An 18483-nucleotide genomic window follows, 5' to 3' on the forward strand; every position below is an offset into this window, starting at 1 on the left:
ACGCTCTTGAAGTGTAATGGAAGTCTTAATTAAAGCCTTTTTAAGGCCAGCACATTGGAAGGCTCCTAATTAAGCTTGTATATGTTAAAACAAGTCTCAGTTGTGCGACAAATACACATACACATTATCTGCTTGACTGAAGTAATCAACCTTTGTCGATTAGATCGAGGTTACGTCACGATAAACACAAAGTCAAAAACAAATAAACAGGGGTCTTTACCATCCAGCTTCCTGGACTTAAATCAAACCCTTGTCCAGGGATGTCAAACCCACTCAAAATATCCACTTTGATCTTAAGTGTGCTGGACAAGTGAAATGACGTTTAACAGCATAAATTAAAGAAGCATGGCTATGGAGGAGGTCATCATTAGCAGGAAAAGCTGTAAAACGTATAAAAAAATGCAGTTAATCCAAAAACGTATGCCCTCCTTCATAGGGCCGGATTGAAGTCTTTGCTAGGCCGATTCTGGCTCCCAGGCCTTATGTTTGGCAACCCTCCCTTAAAATATCTCCACCAGAAAAAAAGTTTTTGATCCAAGATTAGGCACAATCCTCATCTAAGAAACTAAGTTCAAGTTTTTGTCACAGTGACCCTGAAATCCTGTCTGCACTTGTATGATCCTATCCAAATATGTATTGCAAGTGGCAGAGGACCTCAGCTGGTACTACTACTAGCTCAGACCTTGACCCGGCCACAGCACTGGGTTCAGCTCCAGTCATAGAGGATTGCTCTTTATGCCTGTCTTGCTGATACAGCGCACAGACAGACGGTACAATGAAGTGTCAGTGCATGGCCCCAAGAAAACTGGGGACAAATCAACAGAGATGAACTGGCCTCTCACACAGCCATCAGAAACACACCCACACATTCACTGTGAAGTATTCACTGTGACACCATTTTCATCAGGTTGCTACATTTTACAAATGAAGCCATACTTAATGGATAAGTCAAATATCCAAAAATAGAAATAAAGATGAAAATGAATGAATGAAATACGTGTATATTTCTTCTATTTTTATGCCAGAGTTTCAATTCCACAGCGATGTGTTGTTGATAACCTTTAAAAAATGTCAAGACAGTAAAGAAAGTTGCAGAGAAGAGGATGCTGTAAAAAGGGGGGAAAAGGCAAGTGCACTTTGAAGGTAGGGTTACAACACTTTTGGGACAGACTGCAGATTTCTTATTGTCATAAACATCGACATGCCCCTTGATCAAAGGCAAACACTGCCCCCATTGTTTGAACCGCAGATGCAGGGGGAAGAAAAATACTTCCTGCAGTGCTCCTGAATACAGAGAAATCTATTTGTTTCAATTCCCTTTGAAAGAAACACAGCTGAATCAAGTTCTTGTCTGACAAATTAAAAACTGTGCACAGACCAAAGTGTTGCTTTGTGCTCATTGATTATGGGGCCCACAGTCAAAAGCCATATTTTCTCACAAAGGTAGTTTTCTTGTTTCTTGTTTGATGGAATACTTTGAACCTATTAACTGTGTTGTTTTCCTCTACCGTTGTAATTACTCGCAAAGCTAAGCCCGGGTTTAAATTTGCATTACAATGTAGCAAACGCGCACTCAGAAGTACACTTCCAGAGTTCTATGCAAGATAGCAGAGAAATTAGCTTGTAGGCATCGCAGTGCTAGGCTGAACTCAGTTTCTCGCTAAATGACTCTTAATTCAGAGAGGCCTTTTTCTCGCTTTGAATACCGAGCAATTAGCATTAAATGCTAGAGGTGCCATAGATTGTGCTTTGGTATAGCACTGTAGACTGTAGAGCCTCTGGAAGAAAGGACGATTAATGTTAATTTCAGTACGGGGGTGGCGAGTCGTGGGAGGATGAAGTTGAGATGCATAGCATTTACTTAGTGAGAAGTACCTACCACATAACTAGTTATAGAGGTAGAATACCTCTATAACATAGATACCTGTCTAGTTATAGAGGTATAACTAGATAATTGTAAGGTATTCTTCCTATATAGCTAGGTATCTATCACATATCTAGTTATAGTAGAAGAATACTCTATACCATAACTCATTTTCACCTTATAGAAATAGAAGTCCAATAGAAAATATTTCACTTTAAGCCTTTGGTATTGTTGCGGATGCTGCCCTTCTGCAAAATACCGACAGGTCTGTGGTCAGTGTGGGAGAAAGAGACTGATTGAATGAGATAGAAAGCAAATATAGGCCACCTCAGAGCAGCCAGGGTCCTCTGAACAAAAAAACCAAGTTCATCTTTTAGTCTAGTGGATGACAGGTGATGTGATATTGTACTCTGCCCGTTCTTTTAGATGGTTCAAAAGTCCTTGGCATTTCTGCAGCAGTAACAAACAAGCCGAGCCTGCACGTGGGCTGATGTATGGTATGTTCATGTTACAAAAAGTTCCTACAGATCCATGTATTCGAAGCTGAAACTTGCAGCTCGTGCCCCAGTTCTCTACTGCTTGCCTGAAAGCAAACCGAATGCAGAAAGGGAGACAAATGTAAAGTCAGTTTTCCTTATACTGTTCTCACTTCCCCCTTAAGACATAGTACTCTGCCATCAGTCATCTATTTGCTTCACTGTCACACAGGCATATGTTAGAGTTGTCCTGTCATGTTGCATTTTGTGAACTTTAAGATGGACCTGACCTGCTTTATGTCGCCGCGGGGTGAGGAAGCTGCAGGATGGCATGATGGGATGTGGGCTGGTGTGCAGTGTCCCAGCATGAGTCTCTGGGGCCAGGTATAAGTAAGTGCACACGTGATATGCAGTCATGTTAATACTTGCATGTTTCTATTTATTTCTTTATTTCTCTGTTGTCATCCTGTGCTTCCCTAGCATGCTCTGGTTCAGTTTCCCAACTCTCACTCCAACCGTGTGACTTAATCAGTCTGACAGACTCTGGGTGCCTGGGGAAAGTCTCTCTCTCTCTGCAGTCCCCTTTCTCCTCAAGTTTACGCGCTCTGTGACAAACTCATTCTGGCACCTTTCGAAATGCAGTGCTCTCTGTTGGACGGCCCTCCATGGTCTCTTCACACACACACACACACACACACACACACACACACACACACAAAGCCTAAGTGCAAAACCTCTCTAGAGTACACGCCATACACAAAGCATTCATAGATGCACACAGGTACAAGGGGGAACACACAAACACAAGGCCGTACAAACACATAAATACACAAAGAATGTAGCTAAGAAGTGGGACGTACATTATTCCCAAGGCACTCATATTACGTCTCACACCCCTCTCCCATAAAAGCCCTCCTCATTCCTGCGTAAGTGCTTCTGAAAGCCGCTAGCTTGGATAGAGAGGTAGCAGTTCCTATTACTGTTTTACTGTTATTGAGTGACATTCTTAATTAGTTTTAATGAGAGTCTCGTGGTGTTTGACCTCTCATGTGTTTTTTTTTTTTTAAAGCAATGGGATTCTATGTCCACCATGTAGGCAAACCTTGGCTGAAGTCCAGCCTGGCTGGCTAACAAAGTGGAGTAGGGGAAAAAAAAACAAAATACAAAAACCTTAGCTCGTGGTTAAGGATGTCCCTGCAGGGCTCGAATGCTTTACTGTTTAATTCAGCATCATAACAACACCCCATAGCATCAACTCTCTACTCGAAGAAGAAGAAGAAGAAAAGAGAAAAGAAGAAAAATAAATATTATTTTTGGGAAAAGCTAAATGATCTTCCTCCGCCTCTCATCTTTTGGGACCTCTTTAAACTTGGACAGCACGTATTTTCTCAACGGCTACAAAAACCACTGTTGACAAAGCTTGCGATGGCTTTTCAAAAATCATAACCTAAGCTATGAAAGTAAAGAAGAGGGTGCAGGCAGGGTGGGGCGGCTGAAGACAAGTGTCAGGGGGATTTGTGACAGAACGATAGTAGCAAGAGTGAAAGGGAAGATTTACATGATGATTGTGAGACCTGCTATGATATATGGTTTGGAGACGGCGGTGCTGACAAAGAGACAGGAGCCCGAGCTGGTGGTGCCAGAGCTGAACATGCTAGGATTTTCTTTGGGAGCGACCAGGATGGACAGGATTTGGAACAAGTGTATCAGATGGACAGCTCAGGCTGTGCTGTTTGGAGATTAAGTTAGGGAGGCAAGGTTGAGATGGTATGGACAGGGGCAGAGGAGGGATAGTGGATATAGGAAATAGGACATAGGATGTTAAAGATGGAGGTTCCAGGCAGGAGGAAAAGAGGAAGATGACAGAGAAGATACATGGATGTAACGAAGGAGGACGTGCAGATGGTTGGAGTGACAGAACAGGATATTAGGGATAGGATGAGATGGTGGCAGGTGACCGCTGAAGGTGAGCACCTGAAAGAAAAAAAAATGTATACGCACCTTTGTCATAGCAAATGAAAATAATATAAAAAATAAAGGGTGTCTTTAAGAGGATTTAATCTAGTGCTGCAGGGGAATATAAACCACTCAATTACAATGAAAGAACAAAACAGGTATTTGCAAAGGCTTGAGTCAAACCTGTGTGATTGACCTAAGCTCTTCATGGGGCAAATTATTAAGGTCTGCTTCAATTACCTTTATTCTATCAAGCTTATCTGACTCTAATTCCTGCCCTTTGTTCCAGTTAACATCTCCATCTTGCCAAAGCAGGAGCTTTCATCCTGTCAAAATAAGTGTAATAACACTAATTGTGCACCTGACAGATCATATCCTCATGGGGTTACTGAACATTTTGGAGCCCTTTAGCAATTTTTAGTTTGGTTCGTTTTACTTATTTGTGCAATTTGCTTCTTTATTTTTTATAAAACTTTTTTTCAGACAGAATGGAGTGGTCTTGAAAGTGGACCCTCTCTGACCTGCCTTTTTTCAAAGGTCTCTATGTGCAACAGCTTTCATACTGATGGTACCTGACAAACGTTTCCCCTGACATACCTCCCATCTCTTGTCGTTCTCTTCCACATGCCTAAGCTTTTTAATGACAAAGGCTTCCAGGCTTTCTCCGGCTTGGCTGAATTGGTGGAGCAAGGGTCCTACGGAGCAGAAAAATCAGCAGCAAAACAAGACGAAAGGGACGAGAAATGCAATGCAGAGAGGCAGATTTTGAGGAGTCTGATAAGGGACATTTTAGGTCTGCTCAGGATTCTCTCATTATTCTCCATTTTGAAAGGAAGCAATAATGAGAACAAAACATTTCCTATCTTTCAAAGTGGCAATTTGCCCATTTAATGCCTGTGCTATGTAGGCTTGACATCCTTTCATCCTCTCTCTTTGCACTAATTTCATTCTTTTTTCCTTTTATTTCTTGGCTGATAATTCTCACTTTATTTCCATTAAGCTTTGTTTGTTCACAGCGATCTGTTGCTGTAATTTATTAGAGCTGTCAGCTTAAATGATGTGGCATGCCGACACGGCCCAGCAAATAGTGGCTCCCCCTTTCCTTTTCTCCTTTTATGGAAAGCCGCCCTAGTTTTTCCCCTTTTTTTCCTTGTTTTTTTTTTTTTCTTTCATAGAGGAAGAGAGAAACATTACAATTAAGATGGTGACATCGACCCACTGGTGACCATGCTCTGGGACCAGATGTCCTGTCAGAGAAATGCTGGCCGTCACCTCGAGGGAGCTCTGGGTTGAAATCTGGTTCATGTCTCAGTGGGGGAACTCTACAGATCCTGTTCCTTCATTAATTCAAGAATAACTCATTTAAGTTGTAGTCTCTGTTTTCTTTTCTTTTTATGTTGCTGGCATTGTTCAAATCGGCTCGATAACATAATACTGAAAGTCACTTGCAAATTCTCGCGAAGGAAAACTTCAGGACCTCTTGGCCTGAAAATTCTGCATTACCTACTGAGTCCAGTTTAAGCCGAAAGAAATGATCTTTTCACAAAAGCAGTCGTTTGCTGTGCCTTTTAAATTGATTCAAGATTGTTTCATTTATTTATTTACCACCACCCCTACCACCACCCCATACACACATATACCCACACACACACTTCCTTAAGCCCCGGTTGTTTGACAGATGCCCGGCTATCAATGCTGCGTGAAGTACATGTCATTTTCCTCACAGGAGGCCTTAGAGGAAATGCGATCACAACGAGACCCCACAATTTTTACTGTTTCATTTTCAAGCCCGGGATACTGCCTTTCTCTCTTATTTCGTCCTGTACTTCTTTTGTACGAGGCAGCTGCTGTTTTTTTGAGATGAAAGACTGTTTGGCAGTCTTCAAAGAGTCACAGAACTCTAAAAGTCACTTGTGCAGCAGCGCTGTTCATTCTCCATTTTATATCCAATATGGAGGTGATGATCAAAAGGATCTGAGCTGAGGGAGAAGCTAAAAGATGTCTGCTTTGGAGTAAACAACAGCAATATCAATCCCCAGACCCACATGGGGCTCTGGTTTAAGGACTGTCCTTTAGCTAATGCCAGACACAAGTATTACTATTTCTGTATGTGAAAGAAACCTGTTATGAAAAAATTGATTTAATAAGGAACAAGAGTGAAAGGAAGTGATTGTTTTGAAATAAATAAATGCGTTCTAATGCAACACGTATATTAAGCAGCCTGCCGCACCGATACTAAACATCTCATCTCATTTAGTGGAGGAATGTAAAATCATTAGGAGTCTGCTCATGAAGACTGACAGCAAAATCCAAACCATTAACTCTTCCCTCAGTGTGGAGCACACCCATCTGGAAGAGAGTCTTTGGGCTGCAGGAGATCCAACATATATTTATGAGAAGGCTTCTCCATGTTTCAAATGAGGCTGTGTTGCAGTTGTGCAGCTGGTCTGAGCAAATTGCATCTTTTTTAATGAAAGCTGCATTAATAATGCATACTAGTAACCTGGGGAAAGTTTTGGGGCCATGCACTGGAGGTGATGGGGAGGGGGGTTTGGTTGAGAACTCTGAACATCCAACTGTGTGCTGCCACGATCATCCTTAGATGCCCTGCTGCATTTTTAATGTCCTGCTGTGCCACTGTCACACAGGCTTGGGACAGGGGCAATGACTCCTCTCAACCAGATCATAGTGGGACATGAGCTAAAAAGTCACATAAGGGTATTCAGAAAAAGAATAATCACTTAAATGACTGTGCTACTTTGCACAACGCAAACAGTACGGTATCCTTTGAAAACAAACATTTGGAAGTAGTCTGAACCAAAGCTGTTGAGACTAAGATAGGCAAACAATGCAAAGTAATAGAATTAGCATACAGCCAAAGTGAAAAATAATCACATTTATGCTTGTTCGCACATATGCACAAATACTCTACTTAGACAACAAATGCGCTGGCATTAGGGATTAGGGCTGCAAGACACAGATATGTTTTAATTTCTGACAAGAAGGCCATTCCTTTAGAGATGGATTTATTTCCATTTTTTATGGCTTTGTTGTTCTGTCGTCTCCTCTCGTTTCCTTTCCTAAGGACTAGATATCTCTGTTTACCTTGGAAGGCATTGTGTTGCCATTACTATCATCTGGCTGCTATTATAATAATGATAATGTTGCCTTAAAGCAGAGAGAATGTCCTCTAGTCATCCCAGAACAATACTGCTACGAGGAAGAACAGGAATTTCACCTAAGTACAACTTTACCACTTCACCAACACTCCACAGCATGTTTGAAAAGTACTGTTACGGGTAAAGACAAGGAATTTTGAAATGTAGATTTCATATATCATGAAACCAAACACTGCCTTCAGGGATTCTACAAATCTTTGCAATAACACTTTTCCCCCCAGATGCCTCGTGGTTATCAGTGATGTAATGGGATCTAAATTGCAGCAGACCTGAGCACTGTACCTCTCTAAACTGGATACACCTGTGATGATGACACTGTAGGGTAACCAGGGCGCCAGCAACTGACAGTCCATTTTATAGTGACTATCCGCTAGTCCTATTTCCTGCTTTTAAAGGAAGATGAGTTGACCATAGTAGACTTGCCTATTCGCCATAACTATCTTGCCTGATGTCAGTTCTTTACAGGGTGCTGTCCACTCATCCGTCATTACATGGGCCTTTCTGTAGTAACATTATCGCTTTAGATAAGGCTTCAATAAACTGCCACAGCTTTTAGGGCTCTCTCTCTTGCCACTCTAATCCAATCTATGATGTGGAGTCTGTCCATCATCATGCACCGCAAGGCATTTCCCGTGTCCCTGTGCTCTTGGTTGCACAGGAAATAATGGATGGCCTTGCCCTTGGTTCACGCCAAGGCCTTATGGTACCTTTTCAACTGTTTGTCTTCAGGTTGTCTTAAATGGATCTGCACTGTGGTATTTTGATTTGATTAAATCAGGTTTAAAAGGTTAGATATAGAGAGAGGGAAAGCATTTGCCGTTCCCAGTACTGTGAGCCAGTCCTTTGCCATTTAGCATTGGGCATTGGCCAAAGGAAAGTGGAAAACTGAAATGACTTCTGTGCTCCTTTGTGATTTGCGCTAATGTCCCCCAGGGATTGAGCAATGACCACTGTGAATTCCCCCAGGACGCCAGCCAGATTGAAACCCCTGCCAACAGATTTGAAAGGATAGCAAATCATTTAAACTCCCCAATGTGCATTAGCATTTTTTTTTCATTGCCCAGGCCAGCCTCCACAATATTAAATTGCACTTGATAAAATAAAATAAAAATCAGAGAGTGCGACAAGAGCTCTTCAACCTCCAAATCAGCAAAGTGAATATTGGAGTGGCCACTAAAAATTAATTATACTTTAATTCACTTTGTTTACTCTATCAGGTTTCTGTCATCCACTCAAAGAACCCAGCAGAAAGAGAAAGGACTTAAGACAGAAGAGGAGCAAAGGCCTTAAGAGGTGTGCGGTCGCAGAGACCCACAGCAGTGGAAAATATATAAGGATTGCCTTTAGCTGATCCTGTCTGTGACACCAAATTATTGCCGCGTATAAAAATAGGACTAGTATTAAAGTGGGCAGAGTGAATCCTAGCAGTGCCATGTAAAAAGAAAACAACAAAGGCACAGGCTAAAATCAATAGAGGCGTTTTTGCTTGTTTTCTTTATATTAGGATATATTAATATTTGAGGATCAATACAAACCTTTATTTATAAAGTAGCATTAAATGAAATCTACAAATACTGGTCAGTCCTTAACACTCAAGGTTTTCTTAACTATTATTGTGCTCAGCCAGCCAGATAATGCAAATGAGGTAACGAAATATATGCTTTAGTGTGTTTGCATGTGAGTATTATGACAGATGAAGCTTTGATGTGTAAACCACTGTTTAAGGTGCAATCAAAAGGTCTCATTGGGATTCCACATAATGTTGCATATTTTTTTTGACCACATCAGCACATTTGTGATTTTCATTACAGAGGAGCAGCACTACACTGAATCCCATGATTTCAGATACAAATTCAAGTTTAAGGGTCACCACCGTAACACAGCGTTGCGCGGTGCCTTTACACGCAAACCTTTCCCATGTATAAGCATGGGAGGAGAACCTGAAGCAACGTATTGCTGCATAGGGTCATAGGGTCCAATATAGCCCCCAAATGGATGAGGGCTATATTTAAATTTGACATATTTGCTTTATAAATGCGCAATCACAAAAGTTGCACTTCATAAAAGTGTCTCATGAGACCAACTGACCAATAGAGGGATGGTGTTTTACCATCTCAAAAACTCTCTCACACACACACAGGCTGTCGTCAACTGCTCTTGCTTTCACAGAAACCAAAAGATAAATAGAAAAGAAAGAAGATGGCACAGTGCCAACACCGAGGGGTTCGAAAAGAGTTTGGGAAAAGGGAGGGTATGCTAACACCGAGATCCCCACTAGCGAACAGTCCTTTCTTCCCAATTGCTTAATTGTTTTAGTGGGACAGGCAGGTGGCTCAAAGCCCCATTTGGCATCTGGTAAAAAAAAAAAAAAAGAAAAGAAAAGAAAAAAAAAGCTCATCTACATCATGTATGAAAGTATTGGGGTGGGTGCCAGCATTAAACATGCACCCACCCCACCCCACTCCTAGGCCCCAACACCCACTAGTAGATTTCAAAAGTTTGGCTTGGCTCAAGAGCAAGTTTGTGCTGCTATTGTGTGAGATATGCTTTGCTGAATAAAACATCTTTTGGTATCAGTGGCAGATCAAATAGCTTTTCAAAAAGCCATGCCTCTCACCACTGGTGCCTGGTACCACAGAGAGAACTGTTTTCCAACCCCGTTTAATAAATAGAAGCCACTGTGCTCATCCATTTAGCAACGTTAAGCACAATTTAGATGTATCTACGAAAATGGAAGCACACAAGCAGGGAAGGCATCTCACTACGGAGGCTGTCCCACACAATGATGCTTTACAGCAGTTCCCGTGAGTGTTCTTTATTATATTGGGGTCCAGACACCTACAACAGCCTCAAGGTTTACTTACAAATTAAAGTACTATACATTACTATCCATTGCTAGTTTTTAAAACATGCGCAGCAGTTGTAATGCCAGGCAGACACATCGACATCAACATTCACCCACAGGTGAGAAGCTTCTCTCTTCCTTAGATAGAGCCTGTACACGTTAAAAGGCTGATTTGCATTTATATTGCCATTCAGGGCTTGCAGCTGTAATTGCAGGAGCACAGTAAAAGTGCACTGATGTACTCACATGTATACACAGGCGGACACAGAATGCATGTGAAGTTTGTGCTGCTAAAGGTATGAAAACCTTTTCCTTGCGTCCGTTGTTATGCATCTTTGGCATGAGAATGTCGGAACGACTACAAGGAGAAAGAGATAGGGAACAAACGGGAGAGAGGGGAGGAGGGCGAGTTCACTCGAGTGTAATATTGGGCTGTCCCAGAAACTTCCAGCCAAACACTAGGAAGTTGTTATCGGATCAGCAACCCAATTCCTCAAGTGACTGCTGTGCTGAAGCGTCACATGCATCTTCGGGGCTCCTTCCAAGCACAGCCTTTCACCATAAAATCGATGTATTGCTAGGCTGGTTTGCTAACAAATTCCCTGAGCAGTAAAACAACACAGGTACGGTGCTGCATCATGCTTGCATGCAATTTAATTAAACTTGGAGGTGACGATTTGCAGAGATAGCACCGCCCTAAGGAAAAATGAGCCAGAAATGTTGGGCCAAGACAGTCAACTATTTAAAAATAAAAAATAATCTTGTGTGACTAACTCTCAAAATGAGGAATGCTCGGATTTTTAGCAAAATCCAATCCTGTGCCCACCTGATCATAATATCAAAGCAGCAATCTGTCATTTTCTTCAGATTCAAACTGCAACAGAGACAACAATGCATGCACTTTGTTGATGTTGCAAACTAACTGTGAACTAACTAAACTGCTCAGTTGCCAGTAAAAAAATGACAAGATTGAGCTAATAATTTCTTATTACTAATGTACTGGACGCAGGTTTAACTCAATGTGTTGTTCGATCAAACTCCTTTCTACAAGTGGATGTCTGTGAGAACAAAAGGATGATCTGAAAAATGACTAAATAATAATCTCAAAGCCTTGTGGTCTTTTCTTATCTATTAAGTCATGCTCAGTGGTTTAATCCCAGGCATGCTAATGTTGAGAATTTTAAAATGCATACATACATATATTCTTTGTGCTCACGTTATGAGTGAGATGATCGATTTTTTTTCTCAAATGAAATTTGTAGCGTAAATCTGCAGAACCATGATGGGAAGAAAACATAATTGACTGTAAATTATATATTAAGGTTAAATGTAGGCCAAAATAAACACTAATCACAGACAGTCGCTGTGTGGGAATGTTTTAAACAAAAGACTTATTCTTGCCTCAGGTCTGCAAAGCAGTATGCTGACAAGTTAGGAACAAACTGCTAATCCCTACATTGTCTGAACCCATCTAGCTATCAACAGCTATGTTCCGCAAGCAATTACAGATCCTAGCAGCAAGTTAAAAATATATCAAAACCACAGCTGGGAAAGACCCAGATTAAAGGAGGAAGGATACAGTCACGTTAAACCCATCAATATATTTCTTGAGGCCCAGTTATGCCAATGTTTACCCTCTCCAAGGAAAGATAACACAGTATGATCCAGCAGTGCTCTATATACAGCACCCCCACATCTGAACACACAGTCCTGTAGAGCCGCCTTTAAAAAAAAAAAAAAAAAGAAGAAGCATAGCCTGTTGTTTCCTGTGCATTAAACTGCAATTTAGAAGCCGGTAATCCAACCCATAATCTGTCACCAAATAAAATCCTGACTGGGGTTAGAGAGGGCTTCCACATGCTTCTTCAGCATTAGTGAAGTATCGATATTGTGGTATTATTGCACTGGTCTATTTAAAAAAACTTCCCTGTTCTCCGAGGATAAAGTCTCAGAGGGACGGAGACATGACAAGAAAGAGCAGAGTGAAGAAGTGCAGCTGCTAACCCTGACTTCACAGGTGACCCAGCGATCACAACAGCATCTGGTTGAATTACTTAACACTGCCGCCCAACAGACATGTAATCCGGGATAATGCCCTTTTGCTGAGTGCTCCAATCTGGATAAATTCATCCCAGAGGAATGGGATCCAACAGCAGAGACTCGGAAAGAGAGGAGATGAGGGCCTTGGGGTTTTGATTGGTTGGTACTAAAGAAAACTGGGAAGAGCGTCTAGATAGATAATGAGGCCCAACAGTAAACAGCTTGATTTTGTTGACAGACTGACTGATGGCATGAGAGGAGCAGATCATTGCCTGGTTTTCCAAGAAGACTCTGAACTAATCATTTTCCCTTCCCTGGCTGACCTGAATCCTGGCAGACTGAAAATGAGGTTTTCATCCAGACCATAGTCACTGGATAAACGACACTTAGGTTTCACATTTTAATATTTGTAAACATGTATGTCAATATAATATTATCTTAATATTTTTTTTTCATTTCTCTATTCGAACAACAATCAACAAAACTCTGTTTTTAATCTTTTTTCCTTCTTTCTTTCTTAGAAATAGCATCTCTCTTTAATGCCAAACGTAATTCCTAACATTGAAGCATTACAATTTCCAGCTGTCCAGCAGCAGCCTCTTAGATTATTTATTCATATGTTTACTTATTACCATAAATATCCAACAGGGCACTCGGCTCAGAGGGATTACAGTGGGCTTAATCTATCGTGGCATAGAAATGAGCAGGAGTCACAGTGGATGAGGTGACTTAAGCTGGCTAGCCTTAATGGGACATGCAACACAAACAAGGCAACAGACTGCATGCCACTGGGCTCCATCATGAACTGGTGACATCATCCGTCACTCACTACATGACTGTCACGGTCAGTGGAAAAGTCATATGACCTGGACAAGGCAAGGACGTGCTTGCGACTCGTACCATGCATTTTAGTAACCCTGTACCGTTTCAAAATACAGACAATGCTCACGACCAGTACAGGGGGCTCTTGTTATATTTCCACTGAACATATGACTTCTAGAACAGCATGTTGGAAAATTTACACCGTTTTTAGCATTCCAATAGAACTGGGGTAAAATAATTAATTACCTCTGAGTTATTATAGTCATAATCCATGCATTAGACAGCAGAGTGTGTTGCTTACAAATAACTATTCATAATAATGAGGCTGAAAATTGGTATTTCTGTTTGAGTAGTGTTGTGCAGAGTCATGAGCTGTATTTCTTCCCCTCTTTCCCTCCCCTCTCTGAAGAAGCAAGAGTGATTTCCCATCTATAAAAAATCCACATATCCAAACATGACATAGAAAAGACATTTAATTATACTTTGGTGGAGAAATATGTATCAAAGCCTGCCGCCCATGAAAAGCGGATTTAGAGTCGTCAGACAGCAGTTAATAGACAGTAGTAAATGAAAAAAGGGGCTGTTGAGGGGGGGTACTAAGACGTGCTTTCCAGGACTAAGAAACAGCTTAGTCTGGCTTGGTGGCAAAATCAGGAGTTCCGACACCAGATATATTTAAGTGGTGGGAGATAATGAAGGTGACGGGGGTGGGCAGCAGATTTTAAGGAGATTTTAAGATTGGGATTTTCATTCCTGTGCAGCAGCAACACCCCTAGCGGCTAAAACCCACATTAAAGATACCCTAACAGAAGACAAAAGATTAGACACTTTGTATGTTGATGTCACATTGTGAAGAGAAAGGAAATTACATGAAAAAGGGCAGGGAAATACAGGCAATGAGAAAGGCAATGTTTAGTTTTTCTTTTGGTCATTTTTTTCAGAGTCTAGCACATTCATTAGGAGGAACTGCCCCTTTCCAACATATTCAGCTTTTGCCCTACACAGACAATCAATCACCCAAAGTAAGAGGGAAAAAATTCAAATAAACACAAGGAGTCAAAGAAGGACACTCAGTGAGTACATGACAGGGAAATGTGCCACTGCAAGGTGAGGAGTGAAATCGCAAACAGGCTGAAGAATGTGAGAGATGCTATACGGTGGATTAGACGGCAGGAGAAATGAGGAGCGGGGAGGTGGTATGAAGGGATGGACTAGGGCCTGGAAGAGTCTGGCCTGAGGTGAATGTGTTCCTGGAGACTGTCTCCCAGATTTCTGACTGGAGCTATGTCATCTGTCACTGGCTGAAGAGGTGACAGCGAAAGAAAAGGTGCCCTAGATGCGATAACAGTGCAGTCAGGAATGAGAGCAGCTCACAACAGCTTTCCCTCTCTCCTTATTCTCTCCCTCTCCGTCTTGTTCGCTTTGGACCATTTACTTCTCAAAGTTGAGAGAGAGAGAGAGAGAGAAAAAAAAGGAAAAACTGCTCAGCGCCACTCGTTTTGGACTGACTCCTCTCTCTCTTGCTCTCTTTCTCGCTGTCTCACAGGATAGCTGCGTCGAAGTGTATGCCTGCAATGGCCACAACTCCCCACTGTCCCCCATGTTCATAAAAACAAGATTGTTTTTCGCAGCTTTCTGCTGACACCGGCTCGACACATAAACAGAGCCGTAATTTGTACAACAACAGTAAGCTTCAGGGAAGCACTTTTTTCTCCCAAGAGCCATGAATAGAGAAGGTAGGCTGTTATCCCCCGTTTACCTGGCAGGGAAAGTGGTATTTTATATTATGGTAATAGCCAACTGTGCTGAAATGCACAATCCCATCTCATTCCAGTTGTAGCAATCGTCTCATTCCAATTGGTATATATGAGATTTGGTGCTAGTTGTTCCCCACAACTGGGGCTAAACCTGCGATGATGGGAATGAAAATGTTGAGATTTAGGAACAAAACAAAACGAGATCTTCTAATGTTCAGTGTTGAATGTCTTCCACAGCTTTAGTTTTATCTACACCAGACATGGAAATCAAGTACAGTCAGAATATACTGCTTAAGTCAACTGCAGATAAAATACTTAGCAGATGCATAACAAAGTGGGAGATACTAATGAACGATCATGTATTTCTGCATCACAATAAGCACAGATGGCACAGAAACACTTATGGAATCAGGGGAAAAGAATACAGCAAAGCAGCACAATCAGGAATAGCATCGTCTACGGTGTTTGATGGACCACAACTTTCCATTCCCAAAGCCAAGAGAGAGAAAGACAGAGAGAGAGAGAGAGAGCGCTTCCACTGCTCTAACTGCCCGTTGTTTCAATTTACACAACTAGCGCTACCGTATCCCGAGACATATGCTGTCGTGAAGAGCACAAACCATAAAGACGCTTCATCTGCAAAAGCTCTACCCCCTGTTAAAGTGTGAGAGAAGCCGAGAGGGGGCTTAATTGCTCCATCAGTCAGTTTCAAATAGGTCTGTTATGATATCATTATTTTCTATTTGCCCCTACATGAAAAATAAGTCAGCTGAAAAGAAATATAATCACAGCAAATTGCTGCGTTTGACGAGCAGTGCATTTTTTTCGCCCCCCTATGCTATAGACTATAAATCATAATGTGAAACAGCTGAATTCAGTGCAGAAGAAAATGATCTTGTTTACCAAGTTTCATTTACAGCTGCTGTTTTATCAGCATGTTACCAACTTTGAGCTGTCAGTTTCCGCACAATGTGTCAACAAACAGAGATCTCAGTTTTTTGGGGGGGGTTTTTTTTGTATTTTTGGTTTTTTGCAGTTTCTGAGTTGTGGTTTAAAACATAAAATAAAATAAAAAGGTCACAATTACAACTCCCCGTGGGAAACAACTAAAGGCACACAGACAGGCATTTGTTCAGCCACTTGCCTCTTTAGAATACAGCCCAATGTGACGGGGGTCAAACCACTGTAAAGAGGTGGTGAGTTATTGGCTCTTGCCCCCTGTAGTATAAACCAGCACGCTCATTAACGGGGAGGCATGATGCTGCAAACCTTCCAAGCTGAACTCTGACTGTCTGATTCAGCTCTGTGTGTCTCTGCATCTCCCAGCGCCAGAGGTGTTACACAGTGTCAGACTTGTGCACTACTTTACTCACTTCTATTGTTTTCCAAAGACAACCACCTGGTGGCAAGCAGGGGAAACAACTAATCCATCCTCATTCTGTCCACAAACAGACTGTCTAGGAATAAAAATAACAACAGCAGAAACTGTCCAAAGGGCTGGGGTTGCCAAGCTATCCACATGGGTCTGCCTTCTGAAGCACTTTACCGTTAACTTTCCTCTCTCTCTACATTCTTTTCACCAAGACCCCCTCCTCCCTTTAGCTGAAGTCAATGTGGAAAGGGCTGTCAGTTCAAAACAATGTGACTCAGGAGTGAACGCTCGACTGAACTGGACTGGGTTTAGGGGGCTTTGTTTGTGTGTGTCTGCGTGTGTGACAGGAATAACAAGCCCGCATAGGAAGTATTTAACTTGTCTTGCCTGAACAGCTATGAGCAACTGACGGAGAAAAGTGAAAACTGCACTATTTAACCTCCACTACAGTCATACAGACTTTGTTTTTTTTTTCCGTTCTTCTTCTTTTTTCTCTCTCTCGCTTTTAATTTTCTCCTTTCTCATTCTGCATCAGACATCACAGCGCACACGGGAGCGCTATATCAGAAACAGTTTTTGTTTTTTGTTTTTTAAAAAGGAAGAAAGAAAAGCACGCAGATGGCACAGCAACAAGCGCAAGAAAGACGTCGCAGCAGCAAGACATGGATATGGAGACACAGTTCTCAGCCAGCCAGTCACACACAGACACACACACAGCAATCATGAGAACGAGAGATGTGATGAATTAGCAACTTTAACGTGAAAAAAAAAAAAAAAACTTACCATGTCCGGAGATCCACGGGAGCAGCAGAAGGACCCAGAGGATCATGACTGCGGAGTGGAGAGGGGCAAAACCTACAAAAAACAGTAGGCGAGTGTGAAATTGAAGTTGGCAGGCACAAACACATGCACGAGATGAGACAGTGCTCCTCTGTGCTGCTGGGGGGTGGGGGTGGTGGTGGTGGGGGGGGGGATGCTACAGTCCCTCAGTGGAGTCTTGTTTTACCAGAGGAAAGCTGGTTGTCTGTCTTCTGTCCTCCTCTTCTTCTGGTCCTTCTTCTTCTCTCTCCCTCTCCTGTCTCTCTGTGTCTTTTCCCTCTGTGTGTCACTCTTGAGTGTAGCCGGTTGTCAGCTCTGCCTTTGCGCGCTCTCTTTGTGGTGTGAGCTTGTAGACTTTCTGTGTCTTCGCCGCTGACTCTGAGAATACACACTCGCTCACTCTGCCTCTGTCGCTCGCACGGTTTCTCTTTGCCCATCCATTCTGAGTGCCTTCAGCCCTCACTTGCCCGCTCTCTCTCTCTCTCTCTCTCTCTCGCTCGCTCTCTCTCTGTTGCTCTACCACAGCAGACCCTGTCAGGGGATAGAGCTCCACTACTAGACTCCTCCCTCCATCGCTCTCTCTCTCAGCCTGGCTGTCTGGGTGGCTGTGTGCCTGAGTGAGAGTCTGGGAGGCTTGGGTCTTCACTCTGGGAACCAGAGCTGCCATGGGAGAGGGTGCAGCTCCAATTAGAATGAGAATAGGAGGAGATCTCTGTAGCTACAAATTATGCAGACATTCACAAACAAAAACTGCACTTTCAGACCCTCCTCCCTGTTAAGACCTTTGTCCTTTTGTACAACCCTTTTTTGGATTCTTTAGAAGTGGATTTTGGAATCTGTAGCTTTTTCTCTGTGAATGAATGAAGACCAGATTAACATTCACCACCAAAGCCGTATGATTCATTAGTATCCAGTTTTTATTAAGGGGGAATTAAATTCATAGTCACTCATTCAAGGAGATATGATGCAAGGCACCATAAAATAGCCAAATGCACTGCATGCTTACTGACAAGTTCTCCTAGTTATGCGTGTTAAATATTTAATAAAGGGGAATTTTTTTCATACAGGGCAAGCAAGGTTCATGTGTAACAGTATTCCACATCTTGTACTTGACTTTGTTGCTGTTCAGAAAACCATTTTAATATCCACCGGGTCTCCTCCGAGTACTCTGGCTTCTAAATTGTGTTTCTAAATTGCCTATAGATGTGAATGCGATGTGAACGGTTGTGTGTCTCCGTGTTAGCCCTGTGACCAGTCCAATGTGTACTCCGTCTCTCACCTTATAATAGCTGGGACCCTCCCAGCCAGTCACATCAGATGTCTGCCCACTCTGAGCCTTGTTCTGTTGGAGTT

At 42.2% G+C, this 18483-nt stretch overlaps 1 protein-coding gene across 6 annotated transcripts in view; it reads right to left on the reverse strand.

The window, feature by feature from the left end:
- Positions 1 to 17602, reverse strand: part of kirrel3b (kirre like nephrin family adhesion molecule 3b) — a 164667-nt gene extending 147065 nt beyond the window's left edge. For 2 of the 6 annotated variants that reach the window (XM_035913835.2, XM_006804633.3), the window contains exons 1-2: positions 17318 to 17601; positions 17095 to 17166 (exon numbers count right to left, since the gene is read on the reverse strand). In XM_035913835.2, the coding sequence (XP_035769728.1) occupies positions 17095 to 17166; positions 17318 to 17567 (322 nt within the window). In that variant the 5' untranslated portion in view covers positions 17568 to 17601. Of the gene's footprint in view, positions 1 to 17094; positions 17167 to 17317 lie in introns of all 6 variants that reach the window. The other 4 variants (XM_006804632.3, XM_035913837.2, XM_035913838.2 and 1 more) reach the window with 4 other exon arrangements.
- Between the last annotated feature and the right edge of the window lie 881 nt (positions 17603 to 18483).

This window comes from Neolamprologus brichardi, chromosome 14 (assembly GCF_056152115.1).
Source record: "Neolamprologus brichardi isolate AB-2024 chromosome 14, ASM5615211v1, whole genome shotgun sequence".
Lineage (NCBI taxonomy): Eukaryota > Metazoa > Chordata > Actinopteri > Cichliformes > Cichlidae > Neolamprologus > Neolamprologus brichardi.